Here is a 19,244-nt window from a genome sequence, read left to right on the forward strand (position 1 = left end):
ACCACGCCCGGCTGATTTTTTTGATTTATTGTAGAGATGAGGTCTCACCAAGTTGCCCAGGTGGGTCTCGAACCCGCCGGTTCAGGCAATCCACTCACCTCAGCCTCCCAAAGCGCTGGGATTACAGGCTGAGCCATCGAGCCCAGCAGGTTGTACACTTTAAATACTTAATTTTTTTTTTTTTAGTTTGAGTCTCACTCTGTCTGTCACCCAGGCTCCAGCTCATGGCCACCACAGTCTCGACCTGCTGGGCTCAAGTGATCCTTCTGCCTCAGCCTTCCAAGTTGCTGGAAATATAGGCGCGTGCTACCACACCTGGCTAATTTTTTGATTTACTGTAGAGATGAGGTCTCGCCAAATTGCCCAGGCTGGTCTCAAACCCCTGAGCTCAGGTAATCATCTCGCCTCAGCCTCCCAAAGTACTGAGATTTCAAGCTTGAGCCACCACACTGGGCCCTAAAAAATTTTTAAATTGCTTCTATGTTAATGGGATGGAGAGGAAGACTAGTATGTGTGTGAGTTTTTAAATGGATACACAAAGTTCCTCAGACCATTAGGCACAGTTTGGTGAACAGCTTGGCCTGTCCTACCTTAAAATCATTGATATATTTGCCATAGTTCACACGTCCCATGTTCTCTACCAGAAGGTCCAAAGTGGCTCCAGCCTTCCCTGTGATATTCAGAGCGATCACACTGCTTCTCTCAAGGACTCCCTGGGGGACCTGTGGGTTCAAGATCAAATGAGAATTGACCTGAAGACAAGAAGATCAGCAAAGAGAGGCAGCCTGCTCAGTCGACTTAGCACTCACTCTTCTGCCTTGAAGGGTCAGCAGACTCAGTAAGGAATGCTCAGATAGTCCCTTAGCCCAAGTCACTGGCCAAGTGGCCAAGTTCCCCTATCAATGCTTCCTAAACAGAAAAATTGCCAGACACAGCTCAGAGCACGGAAAGATCTAAGTTTGTTTCCTTTGCCTTGACGTGTCTACTATGCATCTATTTTTTTTTTCTTTTTGGAGGCTGGGCCTTACTTTGTCACCCAGGCTGGAGTCCAGTGCACGATCACGGCTTGCAGCAGCCTCGACCTCTTTGGCTTAGGTGATCCTCCTGCCTTAGCCTACCAAGTAGCTGGGACTACACGTGCATACCACCATGCTTGGCTAATTGTTTACTTTTTTGTAGAGATGAGGTCTCTTATGTTGCCCAGGCTAATCTTGACTCCTGGGCTCAAGCAATGCTCCTGCCTCGGCCTTCCAAAGTGCTGGGATTACAGGCTGAGCCACTGAGCCTGGCAGCATCTATTTTTTTTCTTTTTTAAAGAGTTGGAGTCTCACTCAGTCGCCCAGACTGGATTGCAGTGGCCGCTCCCAGCCATCACAGCCTCAACTCGCTGGGCTCCGGCGATCCTTCTGCCTCAGCCTTCCGAGTAGCTGGAATTACAGGAACGCGCTACCATGCCCGGCTGATTTTTTGATTTATTGTAGAGATGAGGTCTCGCTGCCCAGGTGGGTCTCGAACCCGCGGGCTCAGGCAATCCACTCACCTCAGCCTCCCAAAGGCATGGGATTACAGGCTGAGCCACCGAGCCCGGCTGGCAGCATCTATTTTTAATGGAAAGAGAATGCAGGCAAAATGCCAAGAGAGGATTAGAGGAACTGCTTTGTGTTCTCACAGCACAAAAGTCAGTCATAAGAAAAAAAATATTCGAGACCCGCCTGGGCAACTTGGCGAGACCTCATCTCTACAATAAATCAAAAAATTAGACGGGAGTGGTAACGCATGCCTGTAATTCCGGCTACTCGGAAGACTGAGGCAGAAGGATTGCCGGAGCCCAGCAGGTCGAGGCTGCGATGGCCGGGAGCGGCTACTGCACTCCAGTCTGAGTGACAGAGAGAGACTCCAACTAAAAAAAAAACAAAAAATAAATAGCTTCTAAACAACATGGAGAGATGAGACAAAATCAGATAAAACAAGATAAAATCAGAGAGTTAGGTGGAGTATTCTCACCTCAAAATAGTTGACATGATGCAGTAACCACAAAAATTACATAATAGCATGAGGAAAAACAATAGGTATTCTTATCAGCAACATATTCCTAATTTTCTTAAAGGCTAGGTTTTAAAAACTGACAAGATACTGAACACAGTTCAGTAAGACAGAGCTAAGCTGGAAGCCCAGAAACAATCGCCATCAGTTTTCAGCATAATGTTTTAGAAACTCAAGCCCACTGAGGTGAATGCTGCTATTTACAAGAGAATGGAAATATTTTCATTTAAAATTTTCTGAACAAAACTGAACGTCTTTTCACGTGTTTTTTCCTACGACGATTTCAGCGAGAGCAATGCAGATCTTAAAAAAAAATTTTTTTTTGAGTTGGTGTCTCATTCATGTCACCCAGGCTGGAGTGCAGTGGCATGCTCATGGCCACCACAGCCTCGACCTGCTGGGCTCCAGTGATCCTTCCGCCTCTGCCTTCCAAGTAGCTGGAACTACAGATGCAAGCCACCACCCTCGGCTAGTTTTTGTGATTTATTATAGAGACGCGGTCTCACCAAGTTGCCCAGGCTGGTCTCCAACCCCTGGGCTTAGGCAATTCTCTTGCCTCGGCCTCCCAAAGTGCTAGGATTACAGGCTGAGCACCGCGCCTGGTCGAATGCAGATCTTAAGTGGTATCAGCATTTTGTCATGAAACAAAGCTTGTTGTGCCTCTTAGTGTTAATTGTCACGTGCAATCCTTTAGAATATAATTTCTCATGCAGGATGAAGTCACAATGTTCAATGACCTTTTTTGTTTGTGTTTGTTTTTTGAGTTGGAGTCTCACTCTGTCACCCAGGCTGGTGTGCAGTGGCATGATCTTGTTCACCGTAGCCTCAACCTCCTGGGCTCAGGCGATCCTCCTGTCTCAGCCTTTCTAGTAGCTTGGACTATAGGCAGGCGCCACCATGCCCAGTTAATTTTTTCAGTAGAGATGGGAGTCTCACTATGTGGTCTAGGCTGGTCTCAAACTCCTGGGCTCAAGCAATCCTCTTACCTTGGCCTCACAAAGTGTTGGGATTACAGGCATGAGCCACCACATCTGGCCTCACTGAACTTTGTATAGTGGTTTATACACAAATGAATTGGAAATGGACCCTGTCCTTAAAAAGCAAACAAAGAAAACATGGACAACATGCTGTGGTCAGTCTGAGAAGGATAGTCTTGACTGGGGAGACACAGAAGGCTTCCGACAGGGTGGGTGGGGCCTTGAGCATAACCCTCAGGGTAAAGAAGGGGGTGTATTCCAGGCAGATGGTGCCTGCATGAGGTCACACAGCAAGTGGTGAGCAAAGACTTCAAATGCCATGTCAACAAGTGCAGACTACTCATCCCTCCACCCTCAGAGCAAACATGCATAGTTCAGAGATGATTCTTACCCCATCCACGGCGACATAGGCTCGATCATGGACTCCGTTGAAGGGGGAGGAGAGAAGTGCCGGGTTGCTGCAGTCTTGAGGAAGTGTTGTTCGGTACAGCACAAACCCAAAATACTGGTTAGAAAAGGATTTAAGAGAGATGCATCAAGTCATCCTTGTCGTTCATTTAAAGTGAACTTGGTTACCCTGGATCTGTATGACAGTGATGTTTTGAAAACCGTAAGGAATGTAAAACTTCCCCCACCTCCAGGAAAATTCAATCTGAAAAAGGAAACTGGCTTTTTAAAAAAATTTTTTTTTTTTTAGCAGACAGGGTCTCATTCTGTTGCCTAGGCTGGAGTATAGTGGCACAATCATACCTCACTGCAGTCTTGAACTTCTGGGCTCAATTGATCCTCCTTCCTCAGCCTCCCAAGTAGCTAGGACTAAAGGTGCGTGCTATCACACCTGGCTAATTTTTAAATTTTCTTTATAGAGATAAGGTCCTCCTATGTTCCCCAGACTGGTCTTGAACTCCTGGCCTCAAGTGATTTTCCTATTTCACCCTCCCAAACCAATAGGATTACAGGTGTGAGCCACTATACTTGGCTTTACTTTTTTTTTTTTTTTGAGTCGGAGTTTCACTCTGTAGTCCAGGCTGGAGTGCAGTGGAATGTTCATGGCCACCCCGACATTGACTTGCTGGGCTCAGGTGATACTTCTGCCTCGGCCTTCTAAGTTATAGTTGGAACTACAGGCATGTGTCACCGTGCCCAGCTTATTTATTTATTTATTGTAGGGACGAGGTCTCACCAAGTTGCCCGGGTTGGTCTTGAGCCCCTGAGCTCAGGCAATCTTCTTGCCTCAGCCTCCCAAAGTGCTGGATTACAGGCTTGAGCCACCACACCTGGCCAGCTTTACATTTTTAGATCATACAATAACTATCATAATAGTAAACTGTAAGGAACCCTGAAGAATGTCTTACCAAGCATCCCTTTCTGACAAGAAGAAACTGAACCCTCACAGGTTAAATCATTTGCCCACAGTCACTACAGGGTAATCCATATCAAGCAAACATTATGGATGTTAACTCAAGAAACAAAGCCAATAAAGACCAACAACACGGGCTTCTGCACTACACTGGAGTCCAGTCTCTCTCTCTCTCTCTCTTTCTTCTTCCCCCCAATCGCCAAAAAAAAAATAGACCAACAGCCGGGCTCGGTGGCTCAGCCAGTAATCCCGCGCCTTTGGGAGGCTAAGGCGAGTGGATTGCCTGAGCCCGCGGGTTCGAGACCCGCCTGGGCAGCGAGACCTCATCTCTACAATAAATCAAAAAATCAGCCGGGCGTGGTAGCGCATGCCTGTAATTCCGGCTACTTGGAAGGCTGAGGCGGAAGGATCGCTGGAGCCCAGCTGGTCGAGGCTGCGGTGGCCGGGAGTGGCCACTTCACTCCAGTCTGGGCGACAGAGTGAGACTCCAACTCAAAAAAAAAAAAAAAAAAAAATAGACCAACACCACCACCGACAACAAAAGACAAATAACAACAAAACCAAGACATGAAGTTCTGCCAACAGAAGCAAAACTAAGAAAATCCAACAAAAAAGCAAGATATATAAAAACAAAGTCAACAGATGAAGTAAAACCTTCTCCAGGTTCTTGGGCTAAATCTGCTCTAACAAAACAAGAGTCAATAAGCCGGGCGTGGTGGCATGCACCTGTAGTCCCAGCTACTTAGGAGGCTGAGATGGGAGGAGTTCCAGTCCAGGCTTGGCAACATAGTGAGACCTTGCCTCTAAAAAAAATAATAAATGGCTGGGTTCAGTGGCTCAGTCTGTAACCCTAGCACTTTGGGAGGCAGAGGCGAGTGGATTGCCTGAGCCCGCAGCTTCCTCAATAAAACAAAAATTAGCTGGACGTGGTAGCGCATGCCTGTAGTTTTGTCTACTTGGAAGGCTGAGGCAGAAGGATCGCCGGAGCCCAACAGGTCGACACTGGGGTGACCGTGAGTGTGCCACTGCGCTCCAGCCTGGGCAACAGAGTGAGACTCCAACTCAAAAAAAAAAAAAAAAGTCAATCAAAACTGGAGGAGCTCGGGGGAAAGAGACAGTTGAGAGTCTAAGCTGCAACCCATCATTACGTCAGAAAACAGCTTTAGATGCTGACATCCCTGGTCCAAAAGGAAAGCCTCAAACAATCTGCCCCAGCAGTAATGGCATCCTTAGAATTCTAGTAATTGACTTTGCCTATTTTCTTCTGGCTGTGGACACCAGCAAGGGCGAGCCAGGACAAAATCCTGAGTTTCAGAAGAGAATCCAAACAAAAATTCAGATATCCTGCCCTGAGAAGGACACATCACCTTTGCTGTGTTCATGCTAACAATGTTTTACTGAATCTAGTGAGGAACAGTCGACAAACACCCTGAATCTTCAAAAATGTCCACGTCATCAGAAACAGCCGTGGGAATAGTTTCAGAGGAAAGAGAACTAAAGAGATAGTATAACTAAATGCAACATGTGGCCACAGATTGGAAACTGGATTGAACAAAAAAATTAAGCCATAAAAGACATTATTGAAATGATCAGGGACACTTAAATATAGGATGTGTATTAAATAATAGGATTGTATTGATGTTAAATTTCTTAAGTGTGATCATTGTATTGAGGTCACGTAAGATATGTTCTTTTTCTTAATAGATATAAGGTGTGACAGGTCGTGGTGACTCACGCCTATAATCCCAGCAGTCTGGGAGACTGAGGTGAGAGGATTGCCTGAGCCCACAGGTTCCAGACCAGCCTGGGCAACTTGGTAAGACCTCTTCTCTACAATAAATCAAAAAATAAGCCGGCATGGTAGCGTGTACCTGTAGTTCCAGCTACTTGGAAGGCTAAGGCACAAGTATTGCCTGAGCCCAGCAGGCCGAGGCTGCGTGGCTGTGAGCGTGCCACTGCACTCCAGCCTGGGTGACAGAGTGAGACTCCGACTCAAAAAAGATATAAGGTGTGGTATTTAAGGGTAAAGTGTCATGGTGTTGACAATTAATAAATGGTCTAAAAAAGGAAAGCAGTTGACAAAAACACACACACACACACACAAGAGAGAACAACACACAAGTGAAGTAACGTAACAATCGGTGAAAGTAGCTAAAACATATACAGGTACTTGTTGTACTCATCTTCCAACTTTTTTTAAATTTGAGATTTTCCAAAATAAAAAACTGGGAAAAACAGATGAAGCAGTGTCTGGAAATACATACACACACACACACACACACACACACACACACACACACACACACACACGCTCTGTTCTCTTCAAATGCAGGAAAAAGAATGGCCAAGAACCCAGTCTGCTATACCATTGAGCTAATTAAGAAGAAATAAATTGTCTTTTTTGAGGATTAAAATAATGACTTCCACTGATGCTCAGTAAAAAAGATGAATTAATTAGATCAGTCCGTGCACTCAGTTTATAACTTGCACAGAATGATGTGGAAGCAAGATGAGCTACTTCCTGTGTGAGTGATAAGACACGGGGGTAACATAGGAAAGATCCACCCACTGTGCAGTATGGAAAGCTCAAGGGGGCCTGGAGATCCAGGGTCAACCTACCTGGGGTCTGATCCATTTGTTCACCACTTTGGCCCCTGTCCTCAGGACAGGAACCACAAGGCAGTACAGAGAGTACAGATTTACAAGTAGAAAAAAGGTGAAGCGTTACGTTTGCAGGCCTACCTGTTTCACCTGGATAAAAGTCAAGGGATAAAGGCTCTTTACGGGCCCGGAGGGACACAGGATGTCCAGAGCTGCCTCCACTGTCTTTAACTGAAAAGAAACAAAAGCAGCATCCTTCACTCATGGCCCCTGTGCTGGTCATCAGAGCAGAGGGCAGCATCATTTCCAAATGTGGATCTGACCAAATGCCACGCAAACCCACATTGTTCAAACCACTCAATGCTGCTTCCAGTCACCTTTAGTCCTCTCCATCTACTCCCTAACTCATGATGAAAAATGTAAATGATGGTAGTTTAAAAAGTTTCAAACATACCTATTCAGAAACTCACCCTGCTCAGAGATCTATAAAAGGTCTTTAAAACGAATGAAAACCAAGGCTCAGAGACTGCCTCCTTGTAAAGCCTCTCCCAACACCCCCAAGTGAAGTAGCTACCACGTAAAAATAGCAACTAGAGGCCAATTACATTAAACTAACATTTGAAATGCCATTATGACATCACTTTAATACGTAATACTTCCTAGTTACTTCAGCCTCCCCTGGACTTGCCTGTAGCGTGTCATTATTTTTTTTAAAGATGTGGGGTATAATTCAGGATTAGGTGTACAAGTGGTCATCGTACAGGTAAAGTTTGGGCCTCCCTTTGGTCCCCACTTTGCCTGGTTTGAGATCAGGTACTCTTATTGATGTTGTGTCCTCCCCCACCCCCAGCAGTATCCCGCTACTGCCGATCCTTTTCTTACCGTATTTCTGGTAAATGTTCAGGGTCTGCTTATGAGTGAAAACATGTGGTATGCTGTTTTTTGTTTCTGTGATAGATCACTGAGTTATAGCATATCATTCTGTCTTCCTCAGCAGACTGTCAGCTCCTTAAGGGTAAGATGGGTACTATGCTCACCTCCAATGCCCAGAACATAGCAGATACTAGATAAACACTTAATCCAAGGGATTGTGTCTTCTTGCAACCCAGAATATATATTCCATCGCAGCAATAACAACGACAACAGCTTCCAGTCACTGCGTGCCTACATACTCTGCATGTTACATGCACTATCTCATTTAATGCAGTGGGGCAGGCATTACTTTCTCCATATTACAGATGAGGAAACAGATTTAGAGAAGCTCACTTGAGTAATGGTAGAGCCAGGATTGCAGTTTGGTTTGGCTCTAACACCCAGGGCCTTCTGTGGCATGATATTGGTCAACAAATTTTGTTTGTTGTTTTTGAGTTGGGGTCCTACTCTGTTGTCCAGGCTGGAACACAGTGGTGTGATCATGAAGAGGATGGCTCATGGCAGTCTTGACCTCCTGTGCTCAAGTGTTCTTTCAGCCTCAGGCTTCCAAGTAGCTGGGACTACAGGCACCCGCCACCATGCCCGGCTAATTTTTTTATTTTTGTTGTATAGACGAGGTCTCACTCTGTTGCCCTGGCTGGTCTCAAACTCCTGAGCTCATGCAATTCCCCCCTCTCGGCCTCCCAAAGTGCTGGGATTACTGGTCAGGAATTTTATAAACACTTTCTACAGTTACCTTGCTGATATGTAGTATCTTGAGGGAAAAAAAAAAATCTTAAAAATTGTTTTGTAATTAAAAAAAATTGGAAAATATAGTTTATTTAAGAGCAAATGGGAGAGACAGAGGATTCACCTCCCTTAGGTAGAGGACAAATCCAAAGCTAAGAAAGCAAGGTGGCCATAGCTCAAAGAGCACATGGCCTGGCCAATGTGCAGATCATTTGGGTCTGTGTTTACCAAAACAATAGCAGAAAGTAAAATAGGGAGAAAGAGAGTGAGAGCGAGATAGATAGAGATAGAGAGAGAGGAGGAGAGAGGGGGGCGGAGAGAGAGAGAGAGAGAGAGAGAGAGAGAGAGAGAGAGAGAGAGAGAGAGAGAGGAGATTCACCTCCTCAAGGTAGGGGAGGGGAAAAAAAGTGTTAATTACAATTTCATCAGCCGAGCTCGGTGGCTCAAACCTGTAATCCCAGCACTTTGGGAGGACGAGGTGAGTGGATTGCCTGAGCCCGCGGGTTCGAGATCCACCCGGGCAACTTGGCGAGACCTCGTCTCTACAATAAAGCAAAAACTAGCTGGGTGTGGTAGTACGCTCCTGTAGTTCCAGCTACTTGGAAGGCTGAGGCGGAACGATCGCTGGAGCCCAGCAGGGCGAGGCTGTGGTGGCTGGAAGCATGCAACTGCACTCCAGTCTGGGCGACAGAGTGAGACTCCAACTCAACAACAACAAAAAATTTCATCAAGCCAGCTACTCGCATGGATGTTTTCCCACCTTGACAACTAAAGGCATTCAACTCACAGTAAAAGCTTTTATTCTATATAACTCTGCTCTACATAAATTTAACTGTTATATGCCAATTTGCTAACAAATAGTATACATTTAGTTAACAAGGAAAAGTCATTTCTGTTCACACAACTTTCCTTCATGGTAAATAGAATGTGCTTTTGATTGGACTTAGAGGGTGAGGGTGTAGGGGGAAAAAAAAGAATGTGCTTTGGTACTATGCTAGATTTGTCTTGGTGGTGTTGTTGTTTTGAACATTTAGAGTTATTTTCTGTTGCATAAAAATAAATTTCTCACGGCTCTAACACAAACCAACCTCTGCCTTAAGTAGCTATAGCAATGAACCAGTAGAAGGTGTTCCTTTTACAAGTGTGATTAAAGTTTGATTAATCTAAAGAAAGATTCTTATCAGAGAGAGAGAGACCACATTCTTTGTAGAATGTAGCACACATTATCTGACACTAGGTGGAAAATGTTAGAAAAGCCCAACCAACCAACCCTGTCAAAGGGCTTCTTGAATGGAAAAATTATATAATCATGTTTAGCATTTTGCTTAAAGATAAGAACGTATGATGCTATTTTAGGATATCAAGATTCTTGAGAAATAAGTAGCTGTTCATTTTTTTTCTTATGCATTAATACATGTAGGAGTTTTGGATTATAGAAGGGGAAAACCTGAAGGCACAGATGGTCAAAACAAATTGACTTTGGCTTACGTCACTCCTTCAGACTAGAAAATAAAACCGGTCTGCTTTTTCTCTTTTCCTAGAAGACAATGCCCTTAACTCCGATTTATGATTAATTTCTAGTTTTTCCCCTGATGTCCCCTTTACCATATAAACCACAGACCATAAAAATTAGGACATGGGTCAGACGTGGTGGCTCAAGCCTGTAATCCCAGCACTTTGGGAGGCTGAGGTGAGGGGACTGCCTGAGCCCGCGGGTTTGAGACCCACCTGGGCAACTTGGCGAGGCCTCGTCTCTACAATAAAGAAAAAAAAGCCGGGCTTGGTGGCTCAGCCTGTAATCCCGCGCCTTTGGGAGGCTGAGGTGAGTGGATTGCCTGAGCCCGCGGGTTCGAGACCCGCCTGGGCAACTTGGCGAGGCCTCGTCTCTACAATAAAGAAAAAAAAGCCGGGCTTGGTGGCTCAGCCTGTAATCCCGCGCCTTTGGGAGGCTGAGGTGAGTGGATTGCCTGAGCCCGCGGGTTCGAGACCCGCCTGGGCAGCGAGACCTCATCTCTACAATAAATCAAAAAATCAGCCGGGCATGGTAGCGCATGCCGGTAATTCCGGCTGCTTGGAAGGCTGAGGCGGAAGGATCGCCGGAGCCCAGCAGGCCGAGGCTGCGGTGGCCGGGAGCGGCCACTGCACTCCAGTCTGGGCCACAGAGTGAGACTCCAACTCAAAAAAAAAAAAAAGCAAAAAAAATTAGCCGGGTGTGGTAGCGCGTGCCTGTAATTCCGGCTACTTGGGAGGCTGAGGCAGAAGGACTGCCAGAGCCCAGCAGGTCAAGGCTGGGGTGGCCGTGAGCGTGACACTGCATTCCAGCCTGGGTGATGGAGTGAGACCCAAAGGAAAAAAAAAATTAGGACTTGATTTTGAGATGGAGGGGAATGTATATCACGGGCAGAAAGTGCTTGCGATTTTTGGGAACTCCTTAAAAAAAGGTGAATTAAGGACAAGAGCCCCACCAGCCAGAACAATGAGGTGGTGTGTTATCGCCACAAAGGCTCCTGACACAACTTTTGACAACTGATAATGGAACCAAAATGACCCAAATGATCTAAGATGCTCACTACTCCCACAAGGTCCCGCCTGCTCATCCCATCAATAAGCATGAGTATCTCTCACCTCCATCTTGACATTTTTCCCAGAAACATCACTGACGCAATCAGGCTTGCAGAAAACAAATTCACAGAAAAACAACAAACCAATTCCCCAGCATCGCACTTTCACTCACTGCTGCTAAATTTCACTTCCTCGCTCCCATCTCATTTCAACGTTTCTGTTATTTTTTTCTTACCTTTTTCAGAGCAACTTTTCCATATGCAAACTTTGGTGTGGATGGAGGGATGGGACCGTCTGGTACTTTCTCAAACTATAAACCAGAGTAGAAATAGAAAGCGAGAGAAAAAAAAGCTGTTAAGCTTTCAAGAAACATATGCATACAACTTGTTTTTCAAAGGGAAGGTCAAAGATTCAAAGGAGAGTGCTAGTGATTTTTGGAAAGACAAAGGAACAAGGGACTTCTTCCAAAACAGGGTCTGGTCAAGTTTTTACCTGTAAGTGTAGGCCTGGGTTTTAAGCTCCAGGAATCACCCAAATAATTATAGAACAAAAGACTACAAAGTGAAAGAGCAAAAACAAGTAGGGAGAAAGAGGGTAAACAGTGGAAGACAAAAAGGAATGCAAACTAGTGCAACCTCTTTGGAAGACAGTGTGGCTAGAAATTGACCTTCCATATGACCCAGCAATTACCCTATTGGGAATATGCCTGGAGGAACTCAAATCATTCTACAAAAAAGATACCTGCACATGTATGTTTGTTGCAGCTCTATTCACAATAGCAAAAACATGGAACCAACCATGTTGCCCACTGAAGCTGGACTGGATAAAAAAAAAGTGGTGCATATACACAATGGAATATTATGCAGCCACAAAGGACAAACATATGGACTTCGCAGCAACTTGGATGGATTTAGAATCGATCATACTCAGTGATCTATCACAGAAAAAAAGAACAGAGTTCCATATGTTCTCACTCATAAGTGGGCCTTGAACAATTATAATACTATAAGACAGGGATTGGCAGTAGTGGGAAACTATCAGGGGAGGGGGGATGGATTGGCAGTTAAGGGAAACTGCTAGGGGAGGGAGGGGCGTATCTCATCAACAAGGGTACCTGCATAATCAATGGTTTGTATACCTAACTCTGAATTGTACCCCATATCTTTATAATTAAAAAAAAAAAAAAAAAAGCAGTGGAAGATTGGGGAGTGGCAAAAAAAAAAAGACACAGGTATGTGTCAAAACAGACTCTGAAAGGGGGTAGCCTGGAGTAGGAAAAATACCCATCTTACTGGTAGATAAAGTGTTGTATCAATGTTAAATCCACAGTGACTATGAACAAGGGTATTTCCATATTCTTATGAAACATATACTGAAGCATGACTTGTGTGATCCACCAATGGTTTAGAAAACATACACTGTAGGGTAGAGGCTATAAGCATATGCATAAATAATAAAGCAAGAAGAGTAAAATGCTGACACCAGAGAATCTAGGGGTGGGGGGAGATATACAAATGCTGTTTGTACTGTTTTCATTCTTGTAATTTTTCTGTAAGCTTGAAACTATTTTTACATTATTTTTAGTTATTTTGAGTTGGGGGTCTCACTCTGTTGCCCAGGTTGGAGTATAGTGGCACGATCACAGCTCACCACAGTCTCAGCCTCCTAGGCTTAGGTGATCCTTTGGCCTCAGCCTCCCGGGTAGCTGGGAGTACAAGTATGTGCTACCATGCCCAGCTAACTTTTTGGTTTTTTTTTTTTTTTTTTTGAATTGGAATCTTACTTTGTCATCCAGGCTGGAGTGCAGTGGCCGCTCCCGGCCCTCGCAGCCTCGACCTGCTGGGCTCCGGTGATCCTTCCGCCTCAGCCTTCCAAGTAGCTGGAACTATAGGCAAACACCACCAAGCCTAGCTAATTTTTTGATTTATTGTAGATGCTACAAGGTCTTGTCAAGTTGCCCAGGCTGATTTTGAAACCTTGAACTCTGGCAATCCTCTCGCCTTGGCCTCCCAAAGTGTTGGGATTATAGGCTTGAGCCACTGCGCCCAGCCTAATTTTTTGTAGGAATGAGACCTTACTATGTTGCCTAGGCTAGTCTCTGAACTCTCCTATGTGAACAACTTCCCTCTTGCTGGCTTAAAAAAATTCCCTTTCTTATCATTTCGTAACATTTTAGAAGAGAGCAGAAAGAAATACATGGTCGATCAGTCAGCCATCTTGAACTGGAAAGTCCTTTGTACTCTTAATATTCTATGAACCTGTATTTTTGTAAAATTTTAAAAAGGTAATATTAGAAGATATAAATATGAGACCAAAGAATCACTACTGATCTTAGACAAAGCAGATGTTGCAAGACCGCTTCTTCCTGCTTTCCCTGAAGTCTAGTCCACATTCCTTCTCTGTGGGCCACGTGCCACCTCTCTTTCTTTCACCCCACATTCTGGCCTATAAAAGCAGAAAACACCAATTCACAGAGAGAGAGCTGTCTGCTTTGTTTTCTGAGGTCTCCTATTTACCTGTACATCACAGTGACCATGCCATAACTAATTCCTAAAGTCAAAGTGGATTCCAATTTAACTAGGACTGTAATCTCTTCTACTACATTGGAAGGAAAAGTCACTGATCTCTTCATTCCACCTACATTCAGGTCACTTTGATGCAGGGCTTGGGTGTCAGCTGTGTCACCTCATTTACTACTCAAAAAGGTCCTCATACCTTCTTGTGACATTTCTCCTTTAGAGATGACACTGAGGAACTGCTCACGATTATAAAGAGGACAAGGAAGGGCACCGTTGTTGTGACCCCAAGTCTACATTTCCCCTGCCCCACCTGGCCTCCTTAATGTGGTAACAATAATAGAAGAGATTCTGCTTTACCTGTAATTCCCAAAACCAAACCCCCAACAAAACCTTTTCTCATGTGGTTTCCCACCTAGAACCTTTCCCTATGCACACATAAATCATAAATTAAAAAAATACTTTGGCAACTTGCTACTGCCACTTGCCAAAAGCAAATGTTAAAAATAATTTGGGCCGGGCTCCATGGCTCAGCCTGTAATCCCAGCACTTTGGGAGGCCGAGGCAAAAGGACTGCCTGAGCCCATGGGTTTGAGACCCACCCGGGAAACTTGGTGAGACCTCATCTCAACAATAAATCAAAAATTAGCTGGGCGTGGTAGTACACACCTAGAGTTCCGGCTACTTGGAAGGCTGAGGTGGAAGGATTGCAGGAGCCCAGCAGGTTGAGGCTGCAGTGGCTGGGAGCGTACTACCGCACTCCAGTCTGGGCGCCAGAGTGAGATTCCAACAAAAAAAACCAATTTGACTTACTGCACATTATATTGCTTTAAATGGATATGACAGAATTCACATAATCATCCTTTCTATATTAGAGGATGAATTATTTCCAATTTTGATAGAAATATCAAAATTTACAAGTTGCAATGAACAACTTCTTGATAATAGCATGATAATTTTCATTTATTTAATTTAATTTTAATTTTTTATTTGAATTGGAGTCTCACTCTGTGGCCCAGGTGGGAGTGCAGTGGCATGCTCATGGGTACCACAGCCTTGACCTGCTGGGCTCAGGTGATCCTTCTGCCTCAGCCTTCCAAGTAGCTGGAACTACAGGTGTGTGCCACCATGCCTAGCTAATATTTTATTTATTTATTGTACAGACAAAGTCTTGCAAGTTGCCCAGGTTGGTCTCAAACCCCTGGGCTAAGGCAATTCTCTTACCTCCACCTCCCAAAGTGCTGGGATTACAGGTATGAGCCACCGCACCCAGCAACATAATCATTAAATAAAGTTTAAAAAATAAATAAAGCCCCAGGCCGGGCTCCGTGGCTCAGCCCCTGTAATCCCAGAACTTTGAGAGCCGAGGCAAGTGGATTGCCTGAGCCTGTGGGTTTGAGACCAGCCCTGACAACTTAGAGAGACCTCGTCTCTACAATAAATAAAAAATTAGCTGGGTGTGATAGTGCACGCCTGTAGATCCAGCTACTTGAAAAGCTGAGGTGGAAGGATCACCGATGCCCAGCAGGTCGACTCTGTGGTGGCCATGAGTGTACGTGCCACTGCACTCCAGCCTGGGTGATGGAATGAGACTTCAACTCAAAAAAATAAAAAATAAATAAAATAAAGCCCCAAGGGAGGGTTGATTAGGTCAAAGAATATGAGTATTTTATATGACTCTTAAAAGAGAGTCTCAAATTTTCACTAAATGTCTATACTTGTTTAAGTGCTTGACCCAATTTTCTATTTGGATCTTGATACATTCTTGTATGTGCATGTGTGTGCATGTGTGCGTGTGTGTGTGTGTGTGTGTGTCAGGCTCTCACTCTGTCACCCAAGCTGGAGTGCAGTGGCAGAGTCATGACTAATGAGGCTCACGGCAACCTCCATCTCCTTCTGCCTCAGCCTCCCAAGTGGCTTGGACTACAGGCACATGCCACCGTGCCTGGCTAATTTTTTAGTAGAGAAGAGGTTTTTCTATGTTGCCCAGGCTGATCTCGAACTCCTGGGCTCAAGCAATCCTTTCACTTTGGCCTCCCAAAATGCTGGGACTGCAGGCATGAGCCACCACGCCCAGCTGAATCTTGATATCCTAGTCCTTATAATATAGATATTAAGCTTTCATCTTTCTATCCTACTTGCTATGATTTTGTCTTTTCATTTTAATTTTAGCAATTTTTTTTATGGATACTAGTTTGATTACTGTATAGCAAAATCTTCATCTTTACCCAGCTGATTAGTGTTTCAGAAATGAAATGAACAAATATACCCAAATACTGTGCTTCTAAACCTTTATTCCTCCACAATAATTTGTGTTTCAATCATAGTTCTCAGACCAATCACAAATGTTGCCTCTTATCACATTTGTTTAGCTATACAAATTTGACATGGGAAGATGCGCTTTTCCCTATGGAATCCATTAGATTCAATGGTGATCAGCTTTTCATTTACTAAGATATCTCATCTTCCCATTCATTCATTCAACAAACTCTTTCTTTTTTGAAGACAGGGCCTCATTCTGTTGCCCAGGCTGGAGTGCAGTGGCACAATCATAGCTCACTGCAGTCTTAAACTCCTGGGTTCAAGTGATCCTTCTGCCTCAGCCTCCTGTGTAGCTGGAACTACAGGTCTGTGCCACCATGTCTGGCTAATTAAAAAAAATGTTTTTATACAGATGTGGTCTCATTATGTTGCCCAGGCTGGTCTCGAAAGCCTGGCCTCCCAAAATGCTGGGATTACAGGTGTGAGCCACTGTGCCCAGCTGAAGAAACTCTCACTAAACGTACACTGTATACTGTGTCCTGTGCTTGGTACTAAAGATACAAATAGTTCCTATTCCAGAGAATGAGAAAAGTGCATAAAGAAGTTATACTAACACTATGAAAAGTAGTGTATTAAAGATTTCCATACCGTAAGATAGTGACAGAAAACAAATTGTGACACATTCTACTGAGAACAGTTTCCAAAGATAAATGACTGGTGTCTTGACTTTATTTTCCAGGTAGATAAAGCCACAGAGAACAGTATGGGCAGAGACCCGGAGGAATAAACAACACTGTACCAGTCAGAATTTTATGGAGCTCCATTTTGAAGGCCAGAGAGTCAAGTATAAGCCAAGAAAAGCCAAGTATGTAGGAAATAAAGAGATCAAGGCTATGACAGTGCAGGTGACACTTTAAGAAGCTACCTTTGAGCCGGGCTCGGTGGCTCAGCCTGTAATCCCACGCTTTGGGAGGCTGAGGTGAGTGGATTGCCTGAGCTCGGGGGTTCAAGACCCGTCTGGGCAGTGAGACCTCATCTCTACAATAAATCAAAAAATCAGCCGGGCGTGGTAGCGCATGCCTGTAGTTCCAGCTACTTGGAAGGCTGAGGTGGAAGGATCGCCGGAGCCCAGCAGGTCGAGGCTGCGGTGGCACTGCACTCCAGTCTGGGTGACAGAGTGAGACTCCAACTGCCTTAGTTCAGACCCATCTCCTTTCTTGTTCGGACTCCAGTCATAGCCTGTTGTGTGGTCTCTTTTCTCCTAAACTTACTCTTGTCGGCCATTCTTCCACACTTTTGCCCTGGCAGTCTTTCTAAAGTAACCTCACTCTGCCAGTAGATTCCCAGCATCTTTAGGATGAGGTCTGATGACCTTCTCAGCCTGGCATAGATGCCCTTCATGATCTGGCCTCCTGTTTGTTTTCACCTTCTGTTTCCTTTCCCCCTCACACCCTCAATTTCCTTCATAGACATTATTTGTCCTTTCTAGAAGGACATTTCTTTGCCTCTAGGTCTCTGTACATGCTTTTCTTATTTCTGGAATGACTAACTCCTCATGGTTCATTAACCCCACAAGAGTTGGCTGAAGTGTTAACCTTCTCTGCAGAGCCCTTTCTGACTAGTAAAACCAGGCTCTTGCCTCTAGCTGACCTCCTGATTTGTTGCATACCTCTGGTGTGGTCCTACTGACAGTATCTTTAAATTGTCTCCTGTTTTCTCTCTACAATTTTTTTTTTTTTTTTGAGTTGGCATCTCACTCTGTTGCCCACACTGGAATGCAGTGGCCGCTCCCGGCCACTGCAGCCTCGACCTCCTGGGCTCCAGCGGTCCTTCTACCTCAGCCTTCCAAGTAGCTGGAATTAAAGGTATGCGCTACCACGCCCGGCTAATTTTTGATTTATTGTGGAGATGAGGTCTCGCCAAGTTGCCCAGGCGGGTCTCGAACCCGCAGGCTCAGGCAATCCACTCACCTCAGTCTCCCAAAGGCGCGGGATTACAGGTTGAGCCACCAAGCCCGGTTTCCCTCTTCAATTTAAGAGCTCCTAGAGGATGGCAACTTTGCAGCAAGGAGCTTGGTATTCTAGCCTTTGGCTTAGTGTGGGAAGTGACTAGCCCAGTGGTTCTTCAAGTGTGGTCTCGTTACCAGCATAAGCATCACTGGGGAATGTTGGAAATGCAGATTGTTAGGCCCCGCTCCAGACTTACTGAATTAGAATTTCAGGAGTTAGCTGGGCTCAGTGGCTCAGCCTGTAATCCCGCATTTTGGGAGGCTGAGGTGAGTGGATTGCCTGAGCCTGAGGGTTTGAGACCCACCTGGGTAGCTTGGTGAGACCTCATATCCATAATAAATCAAAAATTAGCTGGGCGTGGTAGCGCATGCCTGTAATTCCGGCAACTTGGAAGGCTGAGGCGGAAAGATCACCGGATCCCAGCAGGTCGAGGCTGAGGTGGCCAGGAGCGGCCACTGCACTCCAGTCTGGGTGACAGAGTGAGACTCCAATTCAAAAAAAAAAAAAAGAATTTCAGAAGGGGCCCAGAAATCTGTTTTAACAAACCCCACGGGTGATTCTGATATATGTTTGAGAACTATTAATTAGTCCAGTGAAATGAATGATGGACAATATTCACTGAGAGGTTTATACTCTGGTCTCATGATAAGTGTTCAGTCTTTAGAAAAAGGAAATACCCATGCCAGGTTTGGTGGCTGAGCCTGTAATCCCAGCATATTGGGAGGCCAAGGCAAGTGGATTGCATGAGCCTGCAGGTTTGAGACCAGGCCAGGCAACTTGGCAAGACCTTGTCTCTACAATAAATTGAAAACTAGCCAGTCATGGTAGCGCACCCCTGTAGTTCCGGCTACTTGAAAGGCTGAGGTGGAAGGCTCGCTGGAGCCCAGCAGGCTGAGGCTGCAGTGGCTGGGAGCGTGCCACTGCACTCCAGTCTAGGTGACAGAGTGAGACTCCAACTCAAAAAAAAGAAGCTACCTTTGTCTGGGTGTGGTGGCTCAAGCCTGCAATGCCAGCACTTTGGGAGGCGGAGGCAAGAGGCCAGAGAGAATAGTACATGAAAAGACCAGGAGGAATAAACAACACTGTCCCATTCACAGAACTGGGTGTGGGTAAAACTCAACTGGACATGGTTAACACTTTGAGAGAATTGCCTGAGCTCAGGGGTTCGAGACTAGCTTGGGAAACTTGGTGAAATCTTGTCTCTTGTCTCTATAATAAATAAAAAAAACTAGCCAGACATGGTGGTAAGCAT

At 45.1% G+C, this 19,244-nt stretch overlaps 1 protein-coding gene across 1 annotated transcript in view; it reads right to left on the bottom strand.

Moving 5' to 3' along the window:
- Positions 1 to 19,244, bottom strand: part of GLB1 (galactosidase beta 1) — a 94,556-nt gene that overhangs the window by 28,322 nt on the left and 46,990 nt on the right. Inside the window, exons 10-13 of the mRNA XM_021718621.1 lie at positions 11,441 to 11,515; positions 7,123 to 7,212; positions 3,412 to 3,525; positions 591 to 722 (exon numbers count right to left, since the gene is read on the bottom strand). Coding sequence (XP_021574296.1) covers positions 591 to 722; positions 3,412 to 3,525; positions 7,123 to 7,212; positions 11,441 to 11,515 — 411 coding nt within the window. The remainder of the gene's footprint in view (positions 1 to 590; positions 723 to 3,411; positions 3,526 to 7,122; positions 7,213 to 11,440; positions 11,516 to 19,244) is intronic.

This window comes from Carlito syrichta, unplaced genomic scaffold (assembly GCF_000164805.1).
Source record: "Carlito syrichta isolate Samal-C Ts95f unplaced genomic scaffold, Tarsius_syrichta-2.0.1 Scaffold313175, whole genome shotgun sequence".
NCBI classification, from domain to species: domain Eukaryota; kingdom Metazoa; phylum Chordata; class Mammalia; order Primates; family Tarsiidae; genus Carlito; species Carlito syrichta.